Source organism: Equus caballus, chromosome 10, assembly GCF_041296265.1.
Source record: "Equus caballus isolate H_3958 breed thoroughbred chromosome 10, TB-T2T, whole genome shotgun sequence".
Taxonomy (NCBI): Eukaryota; Metazoa; Chordata; class Mammalia; order Perissodactyla; family Equidae; genus Equus; species Equus caballus.
In genome coordinates this window covers 19,202,531-19,211,536 of record NC_091693.1, presented here as the reverse complement: position 1 = coordinate 19,211,536, position 9,006 = coordinate 19,202,531, and the positions used below count along the sequence as shown (strand labels likewise).

Below are 9,006 nucleotides of genomic sequence, written 5' to 3'. Positions count from 1 at the left end.
GGTGGAGGGGGGAGGGTCCAGCACCACGGGAACAGCCTCAGGTCTACCGGGAGGGAGGCGTCTGTCCTGCGCCGGCAGCTGAAACCTCCGCGGGAGGCAGGGAAGGCCGGCTCTCTTCCACTCCGGCTTTCTTCAGTCCTGTCTTCGGCAAAGGCTGCCTTGGCCACGTGCCCGTCTAGAAAGTAGTAGTCAGGCGCGAGATCCTGGAATCCCCCCAAAGGAGAGTCGGGGGGCCGGGACCCTCGAATTTGCGGGTGGGCGGGGCAGATCTGGGGGTCGGCTGCCCTCGGGGGGCGCCGGGACAGCTTCGGGCTGGAGGCCGTCACGCTGGGACCCTGAGAGCTGGAGGGAGTTTTCCCTCCGCTCCTGGAGCAGCCTGGCAAACAGGTTCTCCATCTCCCCCGGGAGGACGCGGCAGGGGGCGGGGGACCTCCCTCCCCGCCGGGACCAGGTGTCCCAGCCCTTCCCAGCGGCTGGGGCGTGGCCGGGCTCTGCGCACCCAGATGCACAGGGCAGACCGGAACACCTGGGTCCAGCACTGCAGCTGGGCGCTGGATCTCCGTGTCCATGGAAGGATGCGGCCAGGTGGGCTGCCCCGGGCGGAGCCTCCTCGCAGGCCAATGCCGGCGAGGAGGGGGTGTGTCGCGGTCCCCGGGTCTAGGGAGGGCCGAGGGCGGGGGCTAGCACCCTGGCTAGGGGCCCCAGGACTCGGCGGCAGGGAGGGGGCGGGGCTCCGCCTCGGAGCTATCTGCCTGCCCTGGAGGGCGGAGGCTGTTAATACCGGACCTCGCCCCGCTCTCCATCCTCCCCTCCCCGAGCCCTCGCAGCCAGTCCCGGGAGGCGGCGTGGAGGGGAGGGCTGCTGGGCCCGGGAACCTGGAGTCCCAGGTTCCGCGAGAGGCCGTATGTGGGCCGCCCTGGCAGACCGCTCGCTCCAGCCACGCCAGGCCGTCTGTGGATCTGCCACCCGGCAGGAGCTCAGGTGAGTGGGAGCTGCGGATGCCTCCGACCCAGCAATCGGGGCTTTCAGTCCCAGGAGGTGCGCCCCCAACTTCTAACCCCCTACGACCCGACCAGTCTCCTTCACCGCCAACCCACAACTCCTGCCCCTCCAGGAAACGAGATCCCTCCTGGAGTCCTGGGCCTACAAGCCTGGCAAGTTGTTCTTGGCCTGTTGCTTCCCGGCACGTCAGTGGTGGACTCTGCCCTTCATACACAGGTACACCTGAGACAGGACTTGATGGAACACTGTCCAGCTTCAGTGCGCCTCTCAGGCCCAGAGAAGGAGGCGCCAAGATGAGGCGCCGGATCCCGGACCACTGCTGTCTTGGAAACCACCAATTTTCCCTCGTCTCCCATCCCTGTCCCCCCAAATTCCAAGCCCCCAGCTTCTCCTCCCTCAGATCCAGGAGTCCTAGACTCTGATCCCCTTTCCCCTCGGACCCAGGGGCCTGACCCCTTAGTTTCCTCGTTCCTTCAGGCGTCTGCTCTCTGACATTACTTCTCAGGCTCCCAGCATCTGCTAATTCAACTCTCCTCCCCTGCAGCCATGTGGGCCCCCAGCCGACGTCATCTCTGTCTCATCTTCCTGCTAGTCTGTGTTCTTTCCTCAATCGCCTTCCTCTACGTCCACCAAGGCCTCTTTCACGACGGTGTAGACCTGTTTGCCCTGTGTCCATCCCACCACCTTGGGACACCTCATGTGGCCATCTTCTGCCTGTCGGGCACAACGATGACTTCCAACGCCTCCCTTTCCTGTCCCCAGCAGCCTGCCTCCCTCACAGGAACCTGGACCATCCACCCAGACGGCCGATTTGGTAACCAGATGGGGCAGTATGCCACGCTGCTGGCCCTGGCCCAGCTCAACGGCCGCCAGGCCTTCATCCTGCCCGCCATGCATGCCACCCTGGCCCCCGTGTTCCGCATCACCCTGCCTGTGCTGTCGCCCCAGGTGGACAGCCAGACGTCCTGGCTGAAGTTGCAGCTGCATGACTGGATGTCGGAGGAGTACGCCCGCGTGGAGCATCCGGTGCTGAAACTCACCGGCTTCCCCTGCTCCTGGACCTTCTTCCACCACATCCGGGAACAGATCCGCAGCCAGTTCACCTTGCACGACCACCTGCGGCAAGACGCCCAGGGTTTCCTGAGTCAGCTCCGCCTGGGCCGCACGGGGGGCCGGCCGAGCACCTTTGTGGGTGTCCATGTGCGCCGAGGGGACTATCTGCAGGTTATGCCCCAGCTCTGGAAAGGCGTGGTGGGCGATCGCGCCTACCTCCAGCAGGCTATGGACTGGTTTCGGGCGCGGCATGAAGCTCCCATCTTTGTGGTCACCAGCAACGGCATGGATTGGTGCCGGCAAAACATTGACACCTCCCGGGGGGACGTGATCTTTGCTGGCAACGGGCTGGAGGCCTCGCCCGGGAAGGACTTTGCGCTGCTCACGCAGTGCAACCACACCATCATGACGATTGGCACCTTCGGCTTCTGGGCCGCCTACCTGGCTGGTGGGGACACCGTCTACCTGGCCAATTTCACCCTGCCTGACTCGAACTTCCTGAAGATCTTTAAACCGGAGGCTGCCTTCCTGCCGGAGTGGGTGGGCATTAACGCAGACTTGTCTCCCCTCCGGACACCGGCCGGGAGACTTCTTGGAATAGCCTGATCAATCAAGGGCCAGCGCTATGGGTCTCTGGAGGCCTAGCAGCTTCCAGAGCTGGCTAGACTTTGAAAGAAAGGAGGGCTTTCTGCAACTGCCTGAACATTCGAGAACCATCCGAAGATCTATTCCTGATGGCTGGCTGTGTCTGGAGAAACTCATGGCAGTTTTAGAAGGCACAGTGCCCACCTGCTCTTCCCAGCCCCTCCCCAGGTACTTCTACATGGCTGTCCCCCAGGAACAGGGGACTCCCCCCTCTAGTTGACCACCTTGGACGTTTCTAGAACAGCTGTTTCTCCTCCCCTGGAGTATTGAAGGAATTCAGTGGTGTTCCAGAGCAAGTGCTCACCAGCTCCCTCTCTGTATTTCTGGGGTGCTGTTAGAGGGGAGACTTAGAGAGGACCAACTGGAACCCTACAGGGCCCTTCCAGAGGGCATGGGCTTCTGGAATCCAGACAACTTCAGCAAAGAATCTAATGAAGGTACAACCAGAAGCTCAGCATATCACCACTGCCAGAAAGATTGATGGAAGACAGACTGTCTGTAGCTGGGGCAGTTGGTGAGCAGAATGCAACTCTATCCCACCTCTGCCCCTGAACAAACCACAAAGACTTTTTTTGGGAAGTAGAGAGGCTAAAAATGTGGCAAGTGAGGGACAGGGATGGCTGCGGAAGCGCTGCAGCTTCTGGTGCAAGGCTTTCCAGAAATTCAGGGACATGTTTTTTTTCTTGGTGAGGAAGATTAGCCCTGAGCTAACATCTGTTGCCACCTTCCCTCTTCTTGATTGAGGAAGATCATTGGTGAGCTAACATCTCCGGCAATCTCCCTCCACTTTGTATGTGGGATGCCGCCACAGCATGGCTTGAGAGCTGCGTAGGTCCATGCCCAGCCCGGACGGGGCGGGCACGGTGAACTCCAGGCAGCTGAAGCGGAGCCCACAAGCCCAACCACTACACCACTGGGCCGGCCCCAGAAAACTTTTTTTTAAGCTCAAAAACTGCCAAAGACAGGCATGCACATGTTGGCTGTGAGTTGGGGTTGCCCCTCCCCGTTTAAGCTGGGCTGCTGGGGGGGATGGGATAGATTTTTCTGGAAGTCAGCAGGTCTAAAGGCTTCCGGGCTTGCAGAAATCCCTGGAATTGTGCCCCTTGGCAATCATTGTCTGCCCCAGACTTCACAGAACCACTAAATCTGGCTTTGGGCAAGTCAAGGATGAAAGGATCCAAAGGGATGCAGACCTGACGATTGGCCGCAGACCCAGGCAGGAGCACAGGGTCTGGACAAGGAGATTGGAATTCTTGACTCAGATTTCAGGAGCCCCTCGGTGCTTTTTGAAGGGGTTAAAGGTACATACTTTTATTACAGTTTTGTGTAGGAATCTTAGCCCCTTTTCTAATTTTCTCAGGGAGTTTTGGGGGGCCATTCCCTACTCAGCTGCCATAGGTGGGAGAGATGGAGGTATGTATTAAAAGTCCACCTCACCAACTCCTGTGTCTGCGTTTTTTGGAGTCTTGTGTGCACGAGCGTGTGCGTCAGCGAGTGAGCAGGGGGAAAGGTGGGGAACTTCCGGGGACTCTCAGGAGTCATGTCTTGGGGTACTGTCCCTGCCCAGATCTGGCAGCCTCTTGTTGCCGGACTTGTGTGACTTGTGGTCTCTGAGCCCCAGTTCCTTTCGTCGGGACTCGCAGACCCTCTCTTCCTGTGAGACCTTGGCATCCAGTCCCAGAAACTGGGGAGAGAAAGTGGAGGCGGGGGTGGGGGTGGGGGGCGGGGGGGTGGGGTGGGCAGCGTATCATTTTTGAACTACATTTCCCATGGAGCTATGGGGTTGGCTGCGGTAATCAGTAAGGGAGAGACCCCGGGGCCTTCTGGGAGTCGTAGTCCTAGGGCTAGAAAGGGCCATTTCCCTCGTCTTTGTGTCTCAAAGCCGCTGTTTCCTAAGGGCGGTGGGCATGTAACCCGAAGCCTGGGTCCTAGAGCCCAGGAACAGGAGCAAGCTGAAGGCCAGAAGCCCGTTCCTTGGCCTTGGAAAGTTAGAGCAGACAGGGTACTTCCCACTCTGTTGATGCTGGGAAAGTTCTAGTCTGAAACAGCGGTCGCTTCTGTGACATCATAGAGTGATAGGCGGGGCCTCCTTTTGTTGGGGTCCAATCAGACTCGGAGTTGGGCTTCTGGGCGGGTCCAAGGGAACCCTAGGGAATATCTCTGGGGAATTCGGTCCCTTGTGGGAAGCTAGAAGGCGGAGGCTGTGGGAGTGCCTTGTAGACAGGAGCTAACCGTGACTCCGATCTCAGTCAAAAGTCCCCTATACCACGCAACCAACCTCGCCGTCGCCCCCTGGATCCTTACTTTGAGTGGTGGGAAAATAGAATGGAAGGACGTGGCGCGGTGGTCTAGGGCTCTCCAGCGAACCCTAGTCTTTGAGGGTACAACAGTCAGGAGTCAAGGTCGGGCAGCGGCTGTTTAGGGTGCATCGAGACTCCTCAGTTCCCTAAGGAGAAGGGTGCACCCTGCAAATCGCGGGTCCGTGTCTCAGGGAGGGGCTTCTCTCGGTTTGGCGCTCACCTCCTCTGGGTTTGGGGTGAGAAGACCCTCCCCCGGGGTGTGCGCGGGCTGCGCGCTCTGGCGGCGATGGGGCCGCGGCTTCCTTTACTGGTGGCGGCGCTGGCCGGCTGTCTGCTTTCTGCGCGGGGCTGTGTCACGTGTGATTCAGAGGTCATGGAGGCGCTAAACTCCTTGGAGAAGGATTACCTGCCTGGCCACCTGGCGCCCGAGCATCACGAAAACGTGATGAAAAGGGTAAAGGAGGCCGTGCAGAATTTCAAGGAACTGCCGTTTGACGAGGATTCCTATATGGGGGTCGTCGGTGAGGGCAGGGCGGAGCGCGGACTTTTGGGACCTGGGAAAGGAGGGGTCTTGGGCTAGGATTGCTGGGCGCACGGGGGAAAGGGCTGGAGGTGTGGACTCCTGGGTTCGGGAATGAAGAAGCCTGGGATGCAGATGCCGGCGTTCTCCAGGGCCAGCAAATACCGCGTTCCCTTACCCTTTAGCAGCAATTTTGTGCAATAAAACTACAACTCCCAGAAGGCAACGGGCGGGTAATCCCTTAACCAGGCCTATTCTTGCCCAGTGGCCCCATGGGTATTGTAGTTTCTAAGACTAGCCGAGCGAATGAGACAGTAACGCTGGAGTCTGGGGTTCTATCTCCCCCCACAGATGAGCCCACACTGAAAAAGGCATCCTGGAATTTGCTGAAGGATCTGAAACGCATCACGGAAAGTGATGTAAAAGGTAAATGCACAGAGTCGCCAGGGGAGGGCTGCAGAATCTCTCAGCGAAGTAATCGCTGGTGCCACCTGGTGGTCAGGTACTGGGCTCTGGAGCCAGACTGCCTGCGTTCAAATTCTGGCGCTGTCACTTTCTAGCTTTGTGGCCTTGAGCGAGAGATTTCGCAGCTTCTTCATCTCTAAAATGGAGACCATAATAGTGCCTTCATCCCAGTTCTTGCTTAGTCCGGTGGCCAGCATTACGTTAAATGGTCATCCATTTTCACTATTCTTCTCTGAGAAGGCCCAAAAGCAGAATGCCAGGCTTTGCAGACAGAGGCAAACTTCCTGTACCTCACGCCTGGGACAGGCGGGGAGAGGGGTGGGGGGGTGCGGGGGGGTGGACCACTCTGCGTCATCCTGCTTCTTCCTAGGTGAGCTCTTCGTGAAGGAGCTGTTCTGGATGTTGAGCCTGCAAAAGGACACCTTTGCCAGTTACGCTGCTCACTTTCAAAAAGAGGGTGAGGGAAAACCGGAAGCCGGCAACCCAGCCTCCTTCCACAGCCCAGCTGTCCCTGTCCCCAGCCGCTTGCTTTTCCGAGTCCGATCTCTCAGCTCTCCCAACCCTCTCCTCCCTCAGACCCAGGGGTCCAGGCACCCGGGTCCTTCCTCCCTCAAACCCAAGAGCCCCCAGCCTCTTCCTTCGCCCCCTCTGTCATCCGCTTTGACTTAGAAATCTGATTCTCATTTTTTTCTCTTTCTTCCGAGGCAGATTTTTGTCCCAACAAATGTGGTGAGTCTGGATTCTGGGCGTTGGTCCTCTGTCCCTCATCCCTGCCCCGTGAAAACCCAGCCTTTCGCCTGCCCCTTTGGACTCTCGGTGTTTCTACATTCTCCGCGTCTAAGAGGTTCCTGGGTCTCCAGGATTCCTTCCGCACCTCGGACTTCTCGGGGAGCGGGTGACATTCTGTCGGCACTCGGAACTGAGGCTGGTTAGATCCGGCTTCCTCCAGGGCTGCGTTCTAGCCCCGCCCCTCGGACTGACCTCCCGGGGCTCGGGCACAGGGCCCCGCCCCAGCCCTTGGCCCTGCCCTCTCCTTTTAGCCCCGCCTCTTAGTGGGCGACTCCAGCCTTGACGCTGTGCCTTCAGGTATGATGCTACAGACTCTGATCTGGTGCAGTAACTGTGAGAAGCAGGTTCACGCTTGTCGAAAGTCCACGGACTGCGGGGGTGAGAGCTGGGCCCAGCAGGGGGGGCTTGGCGCGAGAGGGGCGGAGCCAGAGGGGAGACTGAGTCTAGAGTGGGCGGACACCGGGGCCAGCAGACAAGAGAAGGCGGGCCGAGACCGAGTGGAAGAGGGTTGGGGAAGGGCCAGGAAGCGTGAAGGAACATGCCACAGTAACCCTTTATCCCCAGAGCGTCAAGTCAAGGTCCATCGAAAGGAGGACATGATTCTGGACTGTGAACTCAACTGGCATCGTGCCTCTGAAGGCCTGACCGATTACAGCTTTTACAGGGTGGGGCCCTCCAACTCCTGTAACCCTTAAACTCCAAGTCCAGCAGGCCTGTGTGAGCCCCCTGGCCCCTGTATCCACAGGCCTGCCCCCACCACCCCCATGACCCGTGACTCACCAGGTTTGGCTTCTATCGACCCCCTGGGGACCCCATGCCCTGACTAGTACACCCTGGACTCGCATCTCCCCCACCGAGGCCCTGTGATCTTCTCACCCCTGGACTCCCCCGACCCCTGAATTCCCCAGGCCTCTGTGACCCCTTGAGCTTGGGTCTAGGTTTGGGGGAAGAATGATGAGACCTTGGTGTCCAAGGGGAAAGAGCCCACTCTGACCAAGACCATGGTGGGTCCTGAGGATCAAGGCACCTACCGCTGTGAGCTGGGCACCGTGCAATCCGACCCAGCCACGATCATCTATTTCCACGTCACAGGTCCGGGCTGGGCAGTTGAGAGTCAGTCGTGGGATTCAGGGTCTTGGGGTTGGGGGCTGTCAACTTTAGAGGCGTGGCCTATGGGGGCATAACTTCCTGTCGGGGTGTGGCTTCCTGCCCTGGGTGTGGCCTCTAGCGGTGTTAGCAGGCTTCCCTCTGGCTGTGTTCGGGCTTCACGCAATTGCAGGCGGGATTTTCTCCTGGAGGGCCTGGGGCTTGAGGCGGGATGAGGTGGGGAGAACTGGCCTTGGCCCTGGCGGGACCTCCGCGCCCTCCCAGGACTGGGCCTTCCTTCTTTTCCATCAGTGTTGCCCCAAAGAGTGGAGGAGGAGATACCGTCACCAGACATCCCAAACCAGGGTGAGGTGACTTTGGGTCACCCCCAGTCGAACACAAGCCTCCAGTATCCGCTGTCCCAGTCTCCGAATCCTGTGAAAATGCTGAGAGGCCGCCTGCTCGGGCTGCTGATCTGGGGCTGTGTGGTGCTGATCGCCGGCGCTGCCACCGTGTGAGCCGCCCGCTGAAGAAGCCAGGGCTTGGGGTGAGGGGCGGGGTTTCCATCGACCTAAAGCCGCACGGGTTCTGGGAGCTTCGGAAGTCTGTGAGCTGAACTTCCGCTGGGGATGGGGCTTCGAAACAGGGCGGGGCTTACCTAGGGCACGGTGCGGGGCTTACCTAAGGAATGGGGCGGGGCTTACCTAAGGGAAGGGGCGGGGCTTACCTAGGGCATGGTGCGGGGCTTACCTAGGGATGGGGCGGGGCTTACCTAAGGGATGGGGCGGGGCTTACCTAGGGATGGGGCGGGGCTTATCTAAGGGATGGGGCGGGGCTTACCTAGGAGGGCTAAACTTGGGTAACGACGACTAGGATAAAGTCCAATATCGGGAAGCTGGGAGGGCTATTGCTCACTGGGTTGGGACCTAACCTGGTTCCACTATTTGCACTCCCACCCTCCTCCAGGATATTTTGCTCTCGTTCTGGGAAGATGCTTGATTCTATAAAGTCCTGGTTTGACACGGGCACTGAAGCTGCTCAACACCCCGAAGTTCCAGAGGGAAAGTCATGAAATCAAGGAGCAAATAAAGATTTATCTGGTTGTTTAAGTATCTGACTCACTCCTCGGGTCTCATCCTAATTTTC

The 9,006-nt window shown here is 59.2% G+C and overlaps 2 protein-coding genes across 10 annotated transcripts; both read left to right on the top strand.

Annotated features, from left to right (window-relative positions):
* Positions 1–316: 316 nt before the first annotated feature.
* On the top strand, positions 317–4,140 carry FUT1 (fucosyltransferase 1). 6 transcript variants are annotated; one of them, XM_070223153.1, is made up of 3 exons: positions 317–585; positions 1,115–1,218; positions 1,547–4,140. In XM_070223153.1, exon 3 carries the CDS (start codon positions 1,549–1,551, stop codon positions 2,659–2,661), a length of 1,113 nt encoding a protein of 370 aa, XP_070079254.1. In that variant the 5' UTR covers positions 317–585; positions 1,115–1,218; positions 1,547–1,548; the 3' UTR covers positions 2,662–4,140. The 6 variants fall into 6 exon arrangements, with proteins under 6 accessions (XP_070079254.1, XP_070079253.1, XP_014585147.1 ...); XM_014729661.3 differs by having other exon boundaries at positions 483–981; XM_070223152.1 differs by lacking the exon at positions 1,115–1,218 and having other exon boundaries at positions 476–585; positions 1,219–4,140.
* Positions 4,141–4,479: 339 nt separating this feature from the next.
* IZUMO1 (izumo sperm-oocyte fusion 1) lies at positions 4,480–8,977 on the top strand. Of its 4 annotated transcripts, none has more exons than XM_014729630.3 (9): positions 4,480–5,521; positions 5,872–5,946; positions 6,356–6,442; positions 6,694–6,714; positions 7,072–7,152; positions 7,339–7,439; positions 7,713–7,866; positions 8,173–8,407; positions 8,827–8,977. In XM_014729630.3, exons 1-8 carry the CDS (start codon positions 5,287–5,289, stop codon positions 8,376–8,378), a joined length of 960 nt encoding a protein of 319 aa, XP_014585116.1. In that variant the 5' UTR covers positions 4,480–5,286; the 3' UTR covers positions 8,379–8,407; positions 8,827–8,977. The 4 variants fall into 4 exon arrangements, with proteins under 4 accessions (XP_014585116.1, XP_001489163.2, XP_014585108.1 ...); XM_001489113.5 differs by having other exon boundaries at positions 4,798–5,521; positions 8,173–8,374; XM_014729622.3 differs by having other exon boundaries at positions 4,818–5,521; positions 7,749–7,866; positions 8,173–8,374.
* The last annotated feature ends 29 nt before the right edge of the window (positions 8,978–9,006 follow it).

Coding starts and splice junctions, on each gene's coding strand:
- FUT1 (XM_014729654.3), top strand. CDS start 504: ATGCACAGGGCAGACCGGAACACCTGGGTCCAGCACTGCAGCTGGGCG. Junction 982..1,546: donor GCCACCCGGCAGGAGCTCAG/GTGAGTGGGAGC, acceptor CCTCCCCTGCAG/CCATGTGGGCCCCCAGCCGA.
- IZUMO1 (XM_001489113.5), top strand. CDS start 5,287: ATGGGGCCGCGGCTTCCTTTACTGGTGGCGGCGCTGGCCGGCTGTCTG. Junction 6,443..6,693: donor TGCTCACTTTCAAAAAGAGG/GTGAGGGAAAAC, acceptor CTTCCGAGGCAG/ATTTTTGTCCCAACAAATGT. Junction 6,715..7,071: donor TTTTTGTCCCAACAAATGTG/GTGAGTCTGGAT, acceptor CTGTGCCTTCAG/GTATGATGCTACAGACTCTG.